The 20,530-nt window shown below is 41.2% G+C and overlaps 1 protein-coding gene across 3 annotated transcripts in view; it reads left to right on the top strand.

Moving 5' to 3' along the window:
- CARD11 (caspase recruitment domain family member 11) overlaps nt 1-20,530 on the top strand; it is a 46,048-nt gene that overhangs the window by 16,171 nt on the left and 9,347 nt on the right. For all 3 annotated transcript variants that reach the window (XM_030484555.1, XM_030484556.1, XM_030484554.1), the window contains 15 exons: nt 4,869-5,081; nt 5,671-5,808; nt 6,431-6,756; nt 7,754-7,933; nt 9,927-10,079; nt 10,173-10,298; nt 10,777-10,974; nt 11,464-11,643; nt 12,658-12,712; nt 13,914-14,023; nt 15,215-15,318; nt 18,122-18,171; nt 18,473-18,605; nt 19,229-19,430; nt 19,979-20,105. In XM_030484555.1, the coding sequence (XP_030340415.1) occupies nt 4,869-5,081; nt 5,671-5,808; nt 6,431-6,756; nt 7,754-7,933; nt 9,927-10,079; nt 10,173-10,298; nt 10,777-10,974; nt 11,464-11,643; nt 12,658-12,712; nt 13,914-14,023; nt 15,215-15,318; nt 18,122-18,171; nt 18,473-18,605; nt 19,229-19,430; nt 19,979-20,105 (2,295 nt within the window). The remainder of the gene's footprint in view (nt 1-4,868; nt 5,082-5,670; nt 5,809-6,430; nt 6,757-7,753; nt 7,934-9,926; nt 10,080-10,172; nt 10,299-10,776; nt 10,975-11,463; nt 11,644-12,657; nt 12,713-13,913; nt 14,024-15,214; nt 15,319-18,121; nt 18,172-18,472; nt 18,606-19,228; nt 19,431-19,978; nt 20,106-20,530) is intronic.

Here is a 20,530-nt window from a genome sequence, read left to right as displayed (position 1 = left end):
ACACTGTCTCCTTTCCTTTGGGAGTCCAGATTTAGCAACTGTATGGAAAAAAATTGCAAGTATAGGCAAGCAAGTGTAGTCATCTTTAATCAACGTTTAAGTCTTTTAAAAGTGGTTTTCAGTACTATAGAACATCCAGCAGTGCAGCCAACATAATGGGAAACAGCTGGTATTCAGCATTTCAGAAAGCCAGGAGTACAAATAGAGATCTCTTGTCCTTAAGCAAAGGAACAGAATTTCCTTATCAGACTTTAAACTGTGACTTTCCTCTAAAATTAAAGATATCTCTAAATCCCTTTGTGCTCTGGCAGTTCTCTGGTACTGCAAATCTGCACATATCCATACAAGCAGCTTTTGAGAAAATCACCCCGTTGTTATACGTTATCATGGGAGGTGCTATATGAACTTGAGGGAGAAAGCATATTGCCCCATGAAGTCTAGAGATATGCTTAGAAAGAGGATGTAAGACAATACCCTCAAAATGTTGAGGATAATTATATACACAGTGCTATCTTCATCTTCATTTTGCTTTATTATCACCTTTTCAAGTGTGATAACTGGTATGTAATCCTTTCCTGGTTTATAAACACATATGCAGTATTTAAGATAAACTCTGTTCTTATTAGCTTATAAATTGCACAAACATTTTGTGTGTTGCGGTTTCTTTTTATATACTGCCGGTCTGTGAACATCTGTGACAAATGCAGAAGTCCAAAGCATTAAAAATACATCACCTCTTCCAAAATACACTTCCTCCTGCTTCTCAGTATGAAGACAATACCCTTTTTTCCTATTTCACAAAGGAGATACAAAGAAATCAGAAAACCTAGCTGCAGCTTGCATTCACCATCTATTACATGGTGACTTCTCAGTGTCGACAGGCTGACAAGCATTCAGAGCAAGGGGATGCAAATAATAAAGCAGCTGAAGGGTTAATTCCTGCACCATCATGAAATGAATCACAAAACCTGAAGCTTTAGCTGTGACCTGATGATGAGCACTTGATAGAACCCCTGGTTCTGAAGCCTGCAGGCTTTTTCCCTTGATCAGTGGAGAGTGTCACTGGCATATGAAAGTGTGGAGTCTGAGTGAGAACAGAGAACAGCTTTAACTGCAAGGTGATTTGTGCAGTTGAAAAATATAACAAAAAAATCTAGCAAACACACAGAAAGATTCATTTGTGTGTTACAGCCCAGAGAGGGATGTAGTCCCTGAGAGAGAAAAGCTGATGAGGGGAGTAGAGTGTTTCTTTTAATGTAAAAAGGGATTCTCTCTTTTATTTGTCTGCATCTACAGAGATCTTTGAAATAGATGGAACTCACTGAGATTATTACTGAATTAAGATCTCCTGCAGTTAAAAGCTATTTTGTATACTAACTACTGAAAGGAGCAGTAGGAGAGCAATTTATTAACTGCTGTGGTGATTCTTATTTCTTCTTGGTTAATATCTGTTGAAGTCAGTCCAAGTCTGTGACTTCACACCTGTGATTTGTAATGGATGCCATGGTATTCCTATGACATATCACAACTTCTGAATGTGTTAGGTTACAACTCCTGGTGCTGGAAGCAGAAACTAGATAATTTTAATAATTGTAATAAAGATCAGATTAAGCGATTACACATTTGAAAACACGTTAAATCTGTAATATTTGATTTTGTAAGTGAAAAGAACTTTTCTGCAATAGCATCACAGGAAGGAAGGACAGAAACAGGGAATAAGGTCTTTTAAATACTGCTGCTGAAAGTCTTTTAGAATTAGAGCCACTAATACAATACCTTTATTGGTTTCCCACTGTTTCAGTTGGCACGTCTGGTTTTTGACCAGACACCAAAATGTCAACCAATCACAAGCATTTTATTTCCAATTCAACATCATATTAAATATTAAATCACAGGAATCGTTGCTCACTAAGGAGGGTGCTGTACTAGTATCAGCTGCCCATTGCTGTTGTCTCTGGAATAGCTCCACAAGACAGTGGAGTTACTTGGGGCTTATACTCTTAGTCTGTTCCTAAGGGCTTGCTCCTGATAATAGACGGTGTTTAACAGGACTTTGCTACAAGAAAGCACCTTTTAAAATTCTTAGCCACTCATGCAATATACTTATTACTTTCCCATTAAACGCTTTGTCCCCAAAATAACAGTATGGATGTATTAAGCCGATACATGAGCGACTATCTGATAAAGGTATTTTTAATGTCAGGTAAAAAAACCCTGTATCCATGTTGAGAATTACGCTGATGAGTGAGCTCTTTGTTGAATCATTTAATGGAGAAATGCCTTACTAATGTCCTGAGGGAGTTGCTGGCAGTGTGTAATAATTTCTGGTTCAGTGCAGCAGATTACAAGATATCTTGCATTTTATGGAATTCAGGCAAGTGCTTCTTTTGCACATCTGTGAGCTTCCTGGTACACTCCCCCAAATTAAAGGGCCTGCAACACACCTTTCTTTAGATGCAATAGATAGCTGTGGCTGTAAGATGACTACAGGACTGGATGACCCTCCGCTTTACTGCTTTCTACTCCCAAAAGTTCAGCTTCTCCAATTATCTAGTGTTTGTTAAATTCATCTTTGAAGTGAAATACAGTTATCTCCAGAATAAGTGGTGGAGACTAAGGTTCATGAGAATGTATGTGTACTTCAGATGAAGCTATTTCACCTTTAGCATTCCTCCCACTGCTACCTATTTTATAGAGCTGTTTCTATTTGTTTAGCTTTATACTGTTCATTACTGCAGTGTCATCTTTACCACATGTAAATGCTGGCATTCAGTAAGAATTTCATCCAGCTTCTGAGGAGTTTTTAAGAACAGAGACATTTTCCCATAACTGTAGTCATGTCCCCATGATTCCGGACCCCATGGAGCAGACTTGGTCTTCCTTTCCCCCTGAGGACTGTTGTCCCTCCCGTCCCATTTAATATCAGCCACTGGAGTAATAAAATAGATTCATAGAATCATAGAATGGCTTTGGTTGGAAAAGACCTTAAGATCATCTAGTTCCAGCCCCCTGCCGTGGGCAGGGACGCCTCACACTAGACCGTGTCACCCAAGGCTCTGTCCAGCCTGGCCTTGAACACTGCCAGGGATGGAGCATTTACCACTTTGGGCAACCTGTTCCAATGTCTCACCACCCTCCCAGTAAAGAACTTCTTCCTTATATCTAACCTGAACTTCCCCTGCTTAAGTTTAAACCAATTGCCCCTTGTGCTATCGCTACAGTCCCTGATGGAAAGTCCCCCTCTAGCACCCTTGTAGTCGCCCTTCAGATATTGGAATGCTGCTCTGAGGTCTCCATGCAGCCTTCTCTTCTCCAGACTGAATCTACATGCCAGCAGCAGAGCAAATGCTAAATAAGTGGTTCCTAAGATGTGAAACTACAATGAACTTTGGGAGAACTACTGGAATACAGGAGAAGAACAAAACCCCTGGCAGTACTTCCTTAAGCTGTGCATAGTATGAGGAACCCATTCAGGTTTTTCCTCTTAGAGATACTGAACCCCAGCCTAAGAACTTGGACAATTTGGGAAGGCCTTTGAAAGCATCAAGCGAAGAATACTCATTTTTGTAGGACTGTTCTGTATGTCATTATGATAGAACACTGACAAACACATTATTTAGCAGATTAGCACTTTTGGGTTTAGTTTTCAAAATGAGGAGTTAATCGCCCATGGATATGCAGATTAATGGCTGATTTTGCCTAGGGATGTTCAATGTAATTCAGGCTGCTTTGCAGTTCCTGAAGTTGGAAGCTGAAGAATTTATGCCATAACAGAGAGAACTCTTCTGGTTAAAGAAAAACAACATGTTGCTTTTAAGGTCTTTAGTTACTGATTACCAGCAAAGTCTCATAAAACACAGCTCTCGTCTCATATGACCTAAGAACTGCACATTCTTCCTATGCTGTGGTCTCTGATGGTGTAAAATACTTCTTGAAATAGAAGCTTATCTTCCTTGTGCCACCTGGATCACAAGATCTTGAGAAAGCTAGAATACTCATTGCAAAAGTTAACATTTATTATAAGATTGAGAAGGAAAGATTTTTACAAGGTTTCTTAACTTTAGGACAAGTTTAACTTGACTTTAACTCGTCCTTAACTTTAGGACGAGTTTTCTCACCTCATTGTTGCCTGCCTCGTAACCTTTTCTAATGAGGTGGTTACAAATTAGGAGTTGGCAGGAAATTGCTTAGCAAGCACTCAGAAATCATGTGATAATATTTGCATGAGTCAAGAACATTTTCAGACTTCAGTGGTACAATGCTTATACTTACTCATGCAGAGAAAGGCAAGGTCCAAACTCACAGGTTACTTGCATTCATACCCACGCATCGGTCAATGCATACACATTGCAGAAGGCAGAGATACGTAAGTGCGGTGCAGTCATTTATGTGTGTTGGTTCATCACAGATATGCAGGTAAAAATCCAGGTTCAGATCAGTACAGCTGAGAGGAACAACAGAGGTGAGAATGAAAGCCTTAGTTGCCTACAGCAAGTATTTGTCTTTGCTCTGAGCTCTGCATGTTCATACCCTTTCTTGCACTGCAACGTGTCCTTTACCAGTGCTTCTATTATGAAGAGGGATTCTCTGGCTTGTAGAGACTTTCATGGAGTTAGCTGAGCTACAGATTCATCACTAGAGAGCAATATGCAATAGTTCACAGACTCAAGATAGCACTTCTCTGAACTGTCACTTCCCAGATGAGCTGCGGACAGGCTGCACTTGAGTTCAAACAGTTTCAATACAAGGCAAATCCAGCATTAGTCAGAAGTGATTCTGAGCTCATCCTATGTGACATGGAAGCACAAAGATACAGGATAGAAGCTGTCCTGCTTGATGTTTATTTGCCGGTTGTTTCCCTTGTTAAGGAGGAGAGCCAGAGATGGATGACTGCCTGGAGACACTGAAAGATGAGGAAGAAGCTTTGTGGGAGAACGTAGAATGCAACCGGCACATGCTGAGCCGCTACATCAATCCAGCCAAGCTGACCCCCTACTTACGGCAGTGCAAAGTCATCGACGAGCAAGATGAGGATGAGGTGCTTAACTCACTTATGCTGCCCTCCAAAATTAACCGAGCAGGTAATTGTTTTGTGAATGGCTATATCTGCATCCCGATCGGAACAATATTCTTTTGCCAAGTCCGGAGGGAGCCTGTATCCAATTGCAGATTATCAAATGGAAAACCTGTATCTCATTTACAGGAGGCTTAATGTAAAGAGGGGGAATCTGCTGCTGCTCTTTTGATAACAATGACTCCTTCCAGTGCTGTGCATACTGGAGCTCACAGGGTTCATATTCCCATCAAAGCCTTGGCAAATGTGTCAGTTAGCACAAGCAGCAGCCATTTCAAGAGTGGGTTTTCAGCTGTCTTGCCGTGCCTCATGATTTGTCACTAAGAGTCTGCTATCCTGGAATTCCAGCACTGCCTGGGAAAGGCTGCACTGAGAGACCAATTTGCCCACACTCCTAGAGCATAACAATCAGCACAAGCATAAAGAATACGTGGCATTGCTTTATGAGTTCAGATGAACTCAATTAATCAGCCAGCATTTTCCCAGCACATTGCTGTGGCAGAGATGAACCTTAAGCAGGTCTGACATCAGGGGTACGGTACTTGCCTATGCTGCTCCTCATGCTGCTACGTCACCTCTCTGCTCTCTCTGCTTAGGCCGACTGCTCGATATTCTCCACACCAAGGGCCAAAGGGGCTATGTAGTTTTCTTGGAGAGCCTAGAGTTTTATTATCCTGAACTCTACAAACTGGTGACAGGGAAAGAACCTACACGGAGATTTTCCACTATTGTTGGTGAGTAAAATCAATCCTAAAGGAGCCTATTGAATAAGGACTGTCTTGAAGACTGGCTTTAATTTTTCAGGCAAGAAATAAAAAACTAATCTTGCAGTAGCATTCTGCAGTTTTTCAGTTCCCTTCAATGCAAAATGTGCTAGCCACAGGTAATATATAATGAAAGGAACATTTCAGTTGTCTGAATGAAGTTGAAGAGCTTCAAATTGAATGCTAGGCATTACAAGAAATCTCAAGAGAAGAAACATTAGAACAGCGGGCTAAATTACACTGGACCTACAAATGTGTAGCAAATTTGAAGCATCCAGATTAATGGCACTGGTATAGATTTGTTTGACAAAGTTTGTGCTATTTCCACAGGCCTGTTAGCTCAGCCAAAACAAGACAAATGTAAAGGCTTCATATGCTATCCAGACAAGCTGTATGTGTGTATATTGTAATTCTGGTAATAGCGTGCTGTGTAATATTTGTGCTGTTGCTGGTTAGATACACAAATGTGTGTGTATTTGTGTATATTCTGCCCCTCTGTACATATTCTGGGACATTTGTTTCTTACACAGTTCTGTTAATCCTACTTAAAGTTACTTTATTAGACACTGAAAAGCTGTTCAAACATTTTCAGTGGAGGAGGGACATGAAGGCCTTACCCACTTCCTAATGAATGAGATCATTAAGCTTCAGCAGCAAGTGAAGACAAAAGATGTGCAGCGCTGTGAACTGTTGGCCAAGTCTCGCCAGTTGGAGGATGAGCGAAAGCAGCTCAAACTGAACAAGATAGAGCTGCTGACCTTCCAGGAGAGATACAACAAGATGAAGGAGGAGAGGAACAACTACAATGATGAGCTGGTCAAGGTGAAAGATGAGAACTACAATCTGGCCATGAGATATGCCCAGCTGAGTGACGAGAAGAGCATGGCTGTGATAAGGAGCCGAGACCTCCAGTTAGAGGTGAGATAAATGCTCTGGGCTGCTTTAATCAGGAGCAGCAGTGGAGGATGCTGGTGGCATCCAGCAAAATGAGACCTTCTCTGACAGTAGCAAGGTGTAGAGCTCTCATGTGCTTTGCTTATCCAGATAATTAGAGGCATCGCTGTACAGAAATGCCGACTGCAGTAATGTGTATTAATGGCAGATAATTACATACTTGGAATAGATGAACAGAACATAAGTAAACCCAAAATTTTAAAAACATAATTGTTTGCTAAAAACATAATTTTAGCTTTTCAGGTTCAATAATATCTTGGGGCAGTTATCCAGGTTTGCACTACTGCTGCTGGTGTTTTATTCAGAAAGGCTCACATAGAGCATTGGAACAGCTTGAGGCCAGTTAGGAAATACAGAGAAATGCTTCAAGTGCCATAAAATTCATGCTTGTGTGTGTGTGTTGCAGATGAGATGGAGTAAACAACTACCCACAGTGGATCTGGACACTGGGGTTTATTTTTGAACCAATTATATCAGACATTTTGCCCCGCTTTGTTTTTCACACAGTTGTTTAATTTTTGGGAACCCCTCTTTCCTATCCAGAACTCAAAGCCCCTGTTTTTCCTAATCCAAATAGTTCATATGCAAAAGCACAGTGTGTGGTCAGCCTCCCAAGTGTTAATCTGTTTCGTATCTCTATTTATTGGAGGATTTAGGATGTGCCACTCTTTTTTAGTCCAGATGTTATAAAAATTTACAACCAGCCCATACCAGTTGTAGCTAGCTAATAGCAGGCTTCTGCTTGAGTTCAACAGTTCAGTTGTGGACATTCAATACCATGCACATTCATCCAATTATCTGCTGCTCCCTATTAGTATTCACATTTTAAGCTATTTTTTCCACCTAGGGCAGTATGTTTTCACCTAGAAGTGAGAGTGTTTTCAGAGCAGTAAATATCAGAGCTAGGAATGATTTCTTTCCTTTCCTCTCTCTCCTTTTCACTGCTCTCTGGCTGCCCTAGATTGACCAGCTGAAGCATCGCTTGAACAAGGTGGAAGAAGAATGCAAGCTGGAGAGGAACCAGTCTTTGAAGCTGAAAAATGACATTGAAAACCGACCCAAAAAGGAACAGGTTTTGGAGCTGGAGCGGGAAAATGAGATGATGAAGACTAAAATCCAGGAGTTACAGTCCATCATTCAGGTATAAAAGCAGATTGCTATGTTTAAAATTCCAGCCACATCAGCATACCCTTGCTGCTTACCCAGACACTGATTCAGCAGGCTTCAACCACTTCCTGCCCCCAGGCATCCCTACACTTTCTTTCTGTACTGTCTCACATACCCTGCATCTCCTCTCCTGTCTTGCTGGCTGCCATCCAGGAGCTATGTCTGGAGGAGACAGAGAAGAAGCTGGTGGTGACAGCTTCTATGTAAGGGACAGGGATTTGAGTATATACAGGGAAACTGGTGACTGTTGACAAGAGGAAGTGGCAATGGTCTCTCCTCACCTCAAACTCACACATACTTTTGCTACAGGGCTAGGAAGCATTGGGTGAAACCTCTACCTGCAAAGCTGCAATAAGCATAAGTGCAAAGTTTGGAAAAACAGCAGGTTGGCTGTATAGCTCCCAGCTGTCCATAGTACTCCTTGTACATACATGAGGAGTTCTACTGAAAAAACAAAGTTGTCATCTCATAAATCAAGCTGTACATGAGAGATTGGTTCTTTCAAGGTGCAGAGTGCACCTGTTTAATTGCTGAGCATTCAACTCCCTGTTTTAGCCCTGCTGTGGTTCTTTGTACTGGTCTGTCACTGTGTTAAATAGCCTGACAGTGGCTCTGTGCACCCTGGTTTAGGTTATTGCCGTATCTGTGCTAAAAAGTCTTAATGAAGGAGAGGGTAATAAAGGTTTATGTACTTGGGTGCTCACTAGTTACTGGAACGCCTTCTACGACACTGCTGTAACCAGCACAGGGATCTTAACTAACCTTTGTTTGGGCAGATAGGGAGAAAGGATGATATGCAGCAAATTTAGCACTGTGTTACTCTGTAAAGAGCTTAGCCAAATATTGGGAGGTATGTAAGAGTGCTCAGCACTTTGCTGGAAAAGGTTTGTGGCATTTTAAAATTACACTTAAAAATTATCAATCAAATGCATTGATTGATATAACTGTAGCCTTTAGCAGTGCCTAACAATTCCTATTTCTAACAGAAACCCAATTCAAAGACTGAAAAAGGGTATAGTATAGAAGATTCTAGTAGTTCTGGTCCACATAAAATCTCTTATATTAATCAAAATGGTCTTATAGCATCTAAGGAAACAGAGAAATAATAATGAAATAGCTAAAACCAGGATTGAAGTTGAAGTTGTAGTTGAAGATGTCCCTGCTCGTTGCAGCGGAGTTGGACTAGGTGACCTTTGAAAGGACCTTTCCAACCCAAACTATTCTTTGTTTCTATGTGATTCTCCTCAGTGAAAGCACAAATCAACTAAGGCAGTTTGGTTTAGAAATACTTGGGTGTACTTAGACATATTGTGTAACCAAGATGTCACTGAAATCTCCAACTTACTGTCGGTATTTTAAAAACAAATGTGCATATTACTTGCATTTTATGCCTTTTCCATCTTCCATTTATGATTAATTTTGGAAGGCAATTTATTTGATGCAACCTGCTCTGGTAATCTTGTTAATACTAAATCTGAAAGAAAACATACTGCAGGACACTATAGAAAATGAAGCAGTGGTAGAAGCTACTCCAAGCAGCTTAATATTCTCTGAGCACAGCCCTGCAAAGCCTATGCGTGCTCTCAAAATCCCCCTGAATGTTTTCTTAGGCCCTGCTCTTTGGCAAAGGGTGATTTTTGTGCTCAGTGAGAGCTGATTAATAGAGAAGAGTTTTGAATGCAGGGCTTGGAGTGAAGAATTGTCACTGCATTCAAAATGGATCAAATTATAGCCAGCACAATAAAACAGTTCCTTCATCAGACTATTCTGACAGCAAGACAACCTTTATTCATCTCTTCTGACACCATTTTAAAACATGAACAAATATCCGTCTCTTCTCCTGCTTTCCCATTGCCATACCATGTGCATTTTCTATTCTTCTTGCTTGTTACTGTCTTTGTTACTTTTCTCCCTGTGATCCTGTTTTCTCTTTCCCTGGTCAGTCTCTTAAAAACATTTTTCCTCAGGCTGACAAGCGGAGTTTGCCAGATTCAGACAAAGCCATTCTGGATATTCTGGAACACGACCGTAAGGAAGCACTAGAAGATCGTCATGAGTTGGTCAACAAGATCTTTAATCTCCAAGAAGAGATTCGTCATGTGGAAGACTTGAGAGACAAGGTGAGAAATGGAAGGATAGAAAGATGGAATATCTCAGGCTAGTGCCCAAAAGACCTCTGAGAGCAATGGAAGTTAACAGTGTGTCATTTCCAGTATCTTGAAGAGAAGGAAGATTTGGAGTTAAAGTGTTCAACACTAGGAAAAGACTGTGAGATGTACAAGCACCGAATGAACACTGTGATGATACAGCTAGAAGAGGTGGAAAAGGAACGAGACCAGGTACCTAACAGTTAAAGTGGGGAAAATTAGTAGCAAAAGCCTGTATCTTATGTGTCACTTTGGGGAATTGTGGGTTATTGGACCCAAAATACCATTTAAAAAATCAGCAGTTACAAGAAATTGCTACTTGTTGGAATTTGCATTACAGTAATTAAACATAGGATAATACTGGGTTGTTTCTGCTGTGTAGCATTTGGCAAGCAAGGCCAAGATCTTAACAACAGCTTCTGCAGGCTTTGTATTATAGTGTCAAGTCATCTGGTTTGCACCCTGGAGTATTTTGCCACCACCCAAGAGGGAGCTGGAAATGAAGCACCCTCATCATCAAGATTTTTAATGGTACTACTGTGACACATCCTGGTCCTAACTGCTGTGTTAAGTGGTGAATGGTTACCAGTTCTGAAGTCCCTGTTCCAAACACCTTATGAAGAAAATCCACAGGAGAAGGTGCAAAAGAGGTTTCTTCTCTCCATTGCAGGCATTCCGCTCGCGTGATGAGGCTCAGACACAGTATTCACATTGTCTGATTGAAAAAGATAAATACAGGAAGCAGATTCGAGAGCTGGAGGAGAGAAATGATGAACTCCGAATTGAAGTGGTTCGGAAAGAAGCTTGTATTGTTAACCTGGAGTGCAAGCTCCGGCGGCTCTCTAAGGACAATAACTTTCTTGACCAGGTAGGACTGAGGCAGACAGACATGAGGTCTTTATTCAAGACTTGCTCTTAAAAGCATTCTGGTGTGGAAGGGAGAGGGGACTTCCTTAATGCCCTCCATGAGTTACTTGAACAAAATAACCTCCTTCTGCTAAATGTCAATGGTGTGAGTTCTCCAGTACAATGGGGTTCAAGTTGTTTGTGTCATGTATGTAGCTTACCAAAGGCTGGAATTCCATAACTTGATTTTAAGTGGGAGGAGAAGAAATGGAGAAAGACAATTAATTCCTTAATTGTAGAAACTACAAATACTTTTGAGGAATGTGCCCCAGTGAACAGAAATCCCCACAGATGGCAATCTAGATTACTGATTTGGGTCTGGAGCCATGTTCTGCGTGACCTTCTGATGCACTGGAGTCAGAGGAAGTTCAGTCGGATTACTCTAAAGGGAGGTCATAAGAAGTTGTACCAAACTGGTCTCAAAAGTAAAGTGTTTCCTTCTGATCTTCAGAGTTTACCACGGAATCTACCCATCACCGTTATCTCCCAGACCTTTGGGACTCCTGGCCCAAAAGCCAATGGTCAGGAAGCAGATGACTCCTCCACTTCTGAAGACTCTCCAGAAGACAACAAATTCTTCTTGCCTGATCAAGCTCGACTCAAGAGAAGATTGAATCTAAAGGGAATCCAGGTGTGTCTGAATATAAGGCTGTAATGATATAGCGCAGGGACTGTTTGAACTGAGAGACGTAATACATGTTGCCGTCATGCCTCTGGAAGCACTGCGCTGTAAAGATAAGAATAGATTTGTAGATGATAGTGAGTTATCAGGTTTTGCCCTGTGGTGATTTGCATCTTGAGGAGCAGATATAATCATGCTTCACAGACCATTTTCTGCCCCTTCTCCCTGTTTTGTGTATTCTCCTTGCTCCTGCTGCTTATTCACATTCTTGGAGCGTTGTCAATAAATTGATTCTTTGCCTCCTTAACAGTAGTGGAAAAAAAAAAAAATGAAGTCCAGCACACAAGTACCTGAAGGTAGATAAAGAAGCATTGGTGGGAAAGCTCCCATCAGCTGGAAGGAATAATAGAAAGAAATGGACACAATCTAGAGCAAAATTAACTGCCTAATTTAGAATTGAATTATAGCAATTTCCTCGCACTTAAGAGTAAGGGGTAGCATGAGTTAGGTCCACAATTTCCCTGACCAGCTACATTCATACAGCTATTATCTGGTATACTCATTAACTGGAAAAAAATACACAATCTAACATTTGGGGGGTTGAGGTTCTTTCCTTTCCTCTGTGTTTGAATTCTCCCTGCCCTTCATAACTTTTCTGAGCTCTGACTGTCATTATTATTTATGGCAATAGAGCTGCATTTTTCACATTGCACACTCCAAAAGGATGCCTGTGTTGTGTTAACAGCTGCCTGAAACCAGTCCCAAGGCACCCACTTCACCTTTTGTCTCTTTGCTCCCTCAGCAGAATCTGGAAATTGCAATGTATTTGGGCCAGACTTAAAAGTAGTTCAGTAGCTAACTCTTGTTCACTGCAGTGGCATTTAGATACCAAATTGTCTTCTAAATTTTGGGTCCTGTTTAAAGGATGGCAAATATTTTGCAGCAAAACAGTGAAAAAAGGGGGTGAAAATATCTGTGGCAAATATTCTGCATTTATGCTTGGTTTTGTCCTTTTTCTTTTAGATAAATCCAAGAGCTAAATCCCCTGTCAGCATGAACAAAACATCAGAGTTTCAAGGTCAGAAAGAGCACCCATGTCCTCATTCCTTTTCTGTTGCTTTGTCTCATTCACTTAATCTCTTTAAGTTGGTTTAACAAATGTGCCAACCAGGGAACTTCTTAACTAAGTCCAAGTCAGTAAAATAGACAGTTTCTGTCATAGTTAACAATGTCGTTATTTAAAGTAGTCAAGTGTTCTACCTGAACGTCCTCTACATCCAAAGATACCTCCACAGACGCACAATATTACATCCCATAGACTACCTAAATTTTCTGTTTACTCAGTTTTCCTTTTAGTTTACAAAAACTTTAGTCCCCTGTACTAAAAGTCGTTATACTGTTGTCTTTCTGCTGTTGGGAAAATCCTTCAAGCTGAAAAGACCCTCATCTAGTGATCATCTAATAATTCCTTTGTCCTTTGGCAAAAAGGAATGACTTTTAAATGTAAAGCATTGCAGAGGTTAAGGGAAGGGGGTGATCCACCCATCAGCCAGCTGCCAAGTTACCAGATCTGTTGTTGTATACTCATGTTTGAGCTACTCCCAATTCCTCTTGTTTATGTAACACTGTTCTCAAACCAAACACCATCTGAGGCAGCACTTCCTTTATTTGTTATGTGCAGCAGCATGCTTGCTGGTGTACAGAATATGATGGGAAACTGCTGCAAGATATTGCATGTTAAACAGTATGTTCAGTGTCCGGTAACGTACAACATTAGTATATATTAGAGGTGCAGAGGAAGGGAAGGAGACTACAAAGTCATTCACACTGTGTTACCTGGGGCTGCTGAGGGCTCTCAAGCTTCTCAGTCCCTGTTGTAATTCTTTTGCTGTAAAAAAAGCATAATTCAGCGAGCCAACCTTCTTGCAGGCTACCAGATGATGAAGTTATAAATAAAAAGCCCTTCTTTAATTTGTCAAATAGTATTCAAAGATCTAACAAAAACCTACAGGACAGAGTTGAAAGAAAATGCTGGCAAGAGGCTGTGCAGAGTAGGGTGTGTTTCTGTTCCTTGTTGGGAAGCTGATGGGGAAGTAAAGGCAGCCACAGCTGCAGGGCACAGTGTGCTTGCTGGAGCTTCTGCCCGGTACAAGGAGGGGGAAACAAGATAAGCTGCAATGGAAAGAGAACTCAAGTGTTGTTGCAAATCTGTGAAAGAGTCTGTGTTGAAATTGATCTGAGATAATTTTCTCTGTATTTCTCTCTGTTGGTGAGCGCAGCAGTGAGAGCACAGGAGGAAGATGGGGCTGATGCCAGCAATGGCCGCACGGACACGAGTTCCTCTGTTTCCATCAGTAACTCCATCAGCAGCTGTGAAGTCAGCAAGATTGTAAGGAGCCTTCGGATGCCCCTTGCCTGTCTATGACCGCCTCCCCTCATGTGGTTCGGAGCTTTCACAACCCAGTATTAGCATTTCACTAGCATCCCAGCTGTGATCACGTTCAAGGCCCTTGTCAGAGGCTCCCTTAATCCTTTTACCAGCATTTTGTTCGAACCGTGTTATTAGCCTTTTCCCAAATCCCACAATTGGTTTATGTTTATTTAAAGATATTTCAAAGGTATTTATGACCTCTCGCTGTCTCTTCATGGCATTTCACATTTACTGTTAGAAGGAAGAGATTTTCTTTAAAAGCTGCTTTGAAATTTGTTTAAGAAACTTTTCAGGGTGGGTTTTTTTTTCAGTTCTCTAATGCTTTTCCTGTCTATAAGTAGCAGTGAGTGAGAAAAGGGGTGCACATCACAGTTGGAAATTTTTGCATACTATAGCCAAATCATTTCTGCCCTGCTTGCTGTATCCCCGTAATCTCCCAAGGTAGTTATTCCATTATACATATGTGAGCACTGACACAGCAGGACAAGCAGACAGAGAGAGTGCTCTTGCAGAGTGTTAATAACAAAGAACAAAACACCTTTCTAGAGGACCGTGAATAATGCTGCCCCAGGAAATTAAAGTTATACCCAAGAATAGCCAGGAAAAAACTCCCTGCAACTCGTAATAAGATTAGCTGGGTTAGAAATATTCTCTGGAATATCTCTTGGATGTTTACATGATTTGTGCTATCTATCCTCTAGTACAATTCAGAGTTTAGTTTCCAGTGTACTAGATTAATAATTTAATGTATGGAGATCTATATGTTTCTTCCTCATTCTTACTATTTTTCTATATAAGTATACATACATTCAGCTTCTCATCCTCTTCCTCCTATATGTCAGCTGTCTAACATAGACCACAGATCAAGGGTAAAATTAAAATTACTTGGTAAATCAGCCAGTCATGTGGTCACAGACAAAGGTACTGTGCCAGCACACAGGCTGTGCACATTGCTAAAATGCTGGAATATATGAATAGGAATGCTCTTGTAAGTACCATTCTGTGCATCTAGAATCAGTTTTTCTTACAGTTGTGTGTGCTTCCGGGTGCAGAGTACCACTGGCAAGCTAGCAGGCTAATGCTGCTGCAGGTTAGAAATGATAGCACTTTGAAGACACACAACCTTTCTGTTGCTTTCTCTTTTTAAAGCAAACCCTGAGGAACCGCAATGACAGTATCATGTCTACCACTCCTGAGCCTCCGGGAAATGATTCAATAGTCCGACGTGTCAAAGAGGACACCCCTCACTGCAGGTAGGTGGCCGTGCTGGTGAAATATACACCCGGAACCTGTTGTCACAAGGAGGAGGTAAAAAGAGCTGTAGAACATAAAATCATAGAATGGTTTGGTTGGAAAGGACCTTAAAGCTCATCCAGTTCCAACCCCCTGCCATGGGCAGGGACGCCTTCCACTAGACCATGTTGCTCAAAGCCCCGTCCAACCCGGACTTGAACGTTGCCAGGGATGGGGCATGTCCTTGTGTCTGTCTCTAACTAGAAAGCTGCTCTTAGGCAGCAGGACTAAGTTGCTAAGCTTCTCTGCCCTTCATCCCTCGTTTTGTCCAAAACACGCAGGAGTTCTGGTGGTTCACCTGGGATGAATGACCACTGCTACACTGACTTTTTTAATGTACGTAATAAGAAACAGTACTGAAATGACAGTCACAAATGCTATTGGAGAATGTGCTCTACCTTTGTAGACTGATATGGCTTCACTTCTTGCTTCTCAGCCCCATGCTGCTTGTGTATGTGCCCCTGTCCTTTCTCCTTCTCCCAAAGCCCCGTCCTTCTGCTCTGTAAGCTGCCAAAATAGAGCAGAGCTGCTTGAATGTCTGTGCAGAATGCGGGAGGAAGTGGAGGAGGGAGGTGGATTTTGTCAGGCTCGAGGCTCTGTATCTAAGCATAGCAATGAGGGGAAAGACATGCATTGCCCTCTGCTTCACCTCCTGCTGCAGCTTCCACTTCTGGTCAGGCCATGGCCCTGTGGACTTCCCCTGCGAGGGAAATCGGATCAGCAGGCAAATAGGAAGTTTGTGGCAGGAAGGAGAGACCCTGCCTGCTTCACAGTCCTCTACATACACTGACCCCTTTCCTGAAAGGTTTAGAGCAATGCAATACTTGGACACACTGTTTTGATGCCAGTAGCATCAGCATTTGTATCGGAAATATCAGAAGATACAAATACATTCCCTAAAGGTCCAAAGCAGAAGGAGGAAAGAACAAAGCCCAAGCAAACCAATTTAGAAGAAAGCAATAGATGTGGAGGGTTTAGATCTTTATTAGATCAATTTTTTTTGGACCTAATCTTTATTAGAACTTTACTTAGATTTCTAGTGCTTTTCAAAACAAACTCATCTTTGGCAGACTGCCACTTTTGCCTCTCTTTCTCTGTGTAAAGCTTTGCGAGACATCTTCCCACTGAGGGCATCCTCAGCTAGTTCTCCCACGTAATTTTCTAGCCTGCTGAGGGAGTTTATTCTCATCTCCCTTAGCTTCTCCTGTATTGTTCTCCAAGCCCCTTTTTTAAGTGTGTTGCGTTAATTCAAGTTGGAGAAAAACGGTTGTTTTATTAATGAATGTTTCAGGTGTTTAACTTGAAAAGCCTTTGGCATGCCTAAACATTGAAATATTTGCAGTGTATTACAGAATGCAGTAAAGATTATATGGATACTATTCGTCTTGCGGGCTTATTTCACTACAGCTCTCACTGTATCCTGTTCTGTTTGTTAAGGCATTGGAAGACTGAAAATTTTCCTCATATTATACTCTTTGCCACTGGCATGTGAAAGAAGGAGCTATCCAGGAGCAGGGTCTGAATGTGGCCTTACTTTGCTGAGCTAATAATCAGTAAAGTCAAGTATCTCAAGAGTATGCCCTGAAGTTCACCGTAGTTTATAATTTTATATTAACCTGCTAAGGCTTTTTAACTTGTTTGTGAAGATAAGCCAAAATAATTGCTATTTGCATGCCACAGTGCAGGTTCCACAGTCCATCTGATCTTAATTTGTGTGGAAAAAGTGAGATTGAGATCATAATTTAATGCAGGGAAAGGTATATTATTTCCCTGCTTATGTGTGGTATAAAAATAGCTGATTCTCCCCAGACTGGCTGCAGAAATTCACCCTTCACCTGAAGCCAACTATGAGAAATATCAGCTCCACAGGAGACCTACAAATCATTCCGAATGGGAAAAACAAGCTGTTACTTAAACAGCTTTGCAACCAAAGCATGTGCTTTAATGAACTCCTAGTGAGGTAGACAGCTCACTCACTTGGCTGGCCATCCTCAGTACCCCCTCAAGAGCAAAATGTTGGTGGATTTAACTGTTTGTTTTTAAGGTCAACCAATCTAGTTACCCTTAACAGGAAAGGTGGTGTCCGTGGGAGCTGGGCTGGACCAGAGCTGTGGCATAAGAGTTTCGATGTAAAAGCTTGCCATTCTGTTACTGTAGGTATCTGAGTAACCATGCGAGGTACCATTAAGCCGTTATAAAATGCTTCAAGTACTTGAAATCAAGCAGGTAAATTACTCCTTTACTACTGCACATCAGACACTTGCCTTGCATTCACTCTGTCCATCAGTAAGCTTCTGACATTTTTGATCTGTCATGGAAAAAAACCATGCTGCAATATATATACAGCAGACACATTGCAACCATTTATCTCAGTGCTGAAGCAGGTGTGGTGTAAGTCACGCATATGAGACCATCAGTCAGCAGCTTCCCTTTGCCTTCAGCAAAATCTTCATTCCCCCGCTGCTGTTAGCAATTCTTCCTTCTGAACCTTCTTGCTGCTTCACATGTTTCCCGTGTTGGCGACACATATTGTGTCTTCCAGACACCTTCCTACATCTTCCTTGGGCTCACAAATAGGTTACTTGCTTATTTTCTTGCAGCTGCACCATTCTCTGAATCAATATGTCCAACATCCTTCTTTTTCACAGAAAAAGTTCCTCCTTCAGAACTTAATGAAATCTGCTGAAGCTGGAAATCTGCTGAAAGCTGGGAAGTGAACAGCTTTCTCTCTTCCATTATCTCATGCTTTGTTTTTAATTCCAGCCTGGTTGAAGAGGACGACAGCTTTGGATACGACGCTTTGGAGCTGGACGGTAAGCAAGAGGTTGTGTAAAGTTTGACTCAGAGATCTATGTGATTAGCTCACCATCTACAGATACTGTCAGATAATCAACTTCTGGTCTAAAAAAGATGGGACACATAGTCTGAGACAAAAATCAAGTCAAAGAATCAGAACAAGAAAACAAAGTGGTGAGAATGAGAAAGTTCCTGAAGAACTAAGTGAGAGAAGGAATTTCCTCCTTCAGCTTTGGCTGGGATCAAACATTCATTTTGCCCTTGTCCGTCGTTGTGACTCTATCTAGGACTCATTTTCATTCTTGTTACTCTTTTCAGATGACAGTCATGACAGGCAGTCACATGGAGCTCCTTCGGTGCACTCTTCCTCTTCTTCTCATCAGTCAGAAGGCCTGGATGCCTATGAGCTTGAGCATGTCAACTCCATATTTAGAAAGTTCTCTCTGGAAAGGTATTTGAGATGCCAGTTTACCTACCTTAGACAGAGACTTAGACAGATGGGGAAAAGCTGCTATGGTAGATACAGATCCTCTGTATCTATTACTGACTGAAGATATAATGGCAGGACTATGATGTGACAAGTTGTTATTTGATACAAAAATCTCATGATACTGTACTAAGTAGTCTTTATATTGGCAGCAGTATAAGTTCTGTTCCTATGTTGGAAGCAGTCAACTTCTTTATATTGGCAGCAGTATAACATTATTTTGGAGCCCTTTCATATCCTGTAAACCAGTCACGGTCATTCTAAAATTTCAAAATCTTCAAGCCAGACAAAATGTTCAAGAGGCTTAAGTTTATCCTTGTGCTCTTGTCATCTTGCTGCCACAAGTTGCTGGGTACCGTTATACAGCTGAGTTATTCAGTCATGTCAGAGCACTTGAAGCTATCCAGATGCTCTTCTCTAGAATTTATGCAGTAATGAGAGGGATTTCTTTTAGAGTCCTTAAATCCTAGTGCTTGATAACACTAAAAGTTTATTTGTATGTCTCTCATTTATCATGCATGCATCTAACTCTGGAGTGGTAGCTAAAAGCTGAGATAACTGACTGTTACTTCCTCTCATGAACACAGACCTTTTCGTCCCTCTGTCACATCAGTTGGTCGCATTAGAAACTCCTGCCATACCGTCCAGCGTGTAACACTGAATGGAGACAACCTCAATTCAGAAATCACTCTGGTTGGGGGCAATGATAAAGGGAGCTTTATTAGCTCTGTTAAGACAGGATCACTTGCAGAGAAAGCAGGCCTTCGGGAGGGACACCAAATCCTACTGGTAAGCATAAAGTAATCAACAGTATTAGATGTCTGTCCACCTACGTGCATGCACACTCATGCAGTACTTTGTTTCTTCTTTCATCTTATATTAATGACAAAGCATATGACTCATGCAGAAGAAAATCTGCTATTGACTGAGAACATATGGGATGATAGTATTTACAGTCATCCAACACATACACTTTTGCAATTTACAGTAGCTCTGCATGGAAGAGATTAAAGCAACTGATGCTTTCTTTAACGCTTTATTGTATAGTACAGCCTCTTTAAAAAGACATAAGCAGGTGCTTCTGCTACATTGCTCTTTGGTTAGTTTTCTCTCCATTGCCAATGTTCCCAAACCATTTTCCTATTAAAATGCCTCCAAGGGGTAAAACCCCCTACATTTTCTATTTCTGCACAATTTATTACTGGGCAGCCTGGGATTGTCGAATCTGTATCCTGATAGCAAAGTATCAGAAAAAGATTATGACACTTAAAAAAAAATTGTATAATTGACTCAGAGATTGAACCTGCACTGGAGAGTAATATTTCTTTTATATCTAGTTGGAGGGCTGCATTAAAGGGGAAAATCAGAGTGTTCCCTTGGATACTTGCACAAAGGAAGAAGTTCACTGGACAATTCAGAGGTGCAGTGGTCCAGTAACACTCCAGTATAAATCAAATCACGAAGGTAAGACCAAAAGTGTTTCTCATCTGCAATAGTCCCAGGTCTATTATACTAACTTGTCTGGATGAGAATGACAGAACCAGAATGTGCTTTGTATTGGTATAAAACTGAAGCATGCCCACTGGTGTTAATTATAGCTACTCTATGTAACTGCTCCAGCTTTTAGCTTTGTGACTGAGAACAAAAAAAGCCCATATGCTTGTCACTACAGGACTCAAGAATTTCCATGGTGGGCCAATAATGACATGACTCACAAAACACACTCAAGCTTATTTTTATATACTTTTTTCTGTAACACAGTGTGGTGAGCTGAATGATCTTTATCCCGCTGAAGTCGATTTAGCATTTACCTGGTGGAGTTGCCCTGTTTATTACCTTTGTAGCTTTATCTTTAGCAGCTGGAGTTCATGTGGGCTGAATAGGATTTG

The sequence above is a fragment of the Strigops habroptila genome, chromosome 4, assembly GCF_004027225.2.
Source record: "Strigops habroptila isolate Jane chromosome 4, bStrHab1.2.pri, whole genome shotgun sequence".
Taxonomy (NCBI): Eukaryota; Metazoa; Chordata; class Aves; order Psittaciformes; family Psittacidae; genus Strigops; species Strigops habroptila.
Note: the sequence above shows the minus strand (reverse complement) of the source record. Positions and strands in the feature narration are given on the sequence as shown.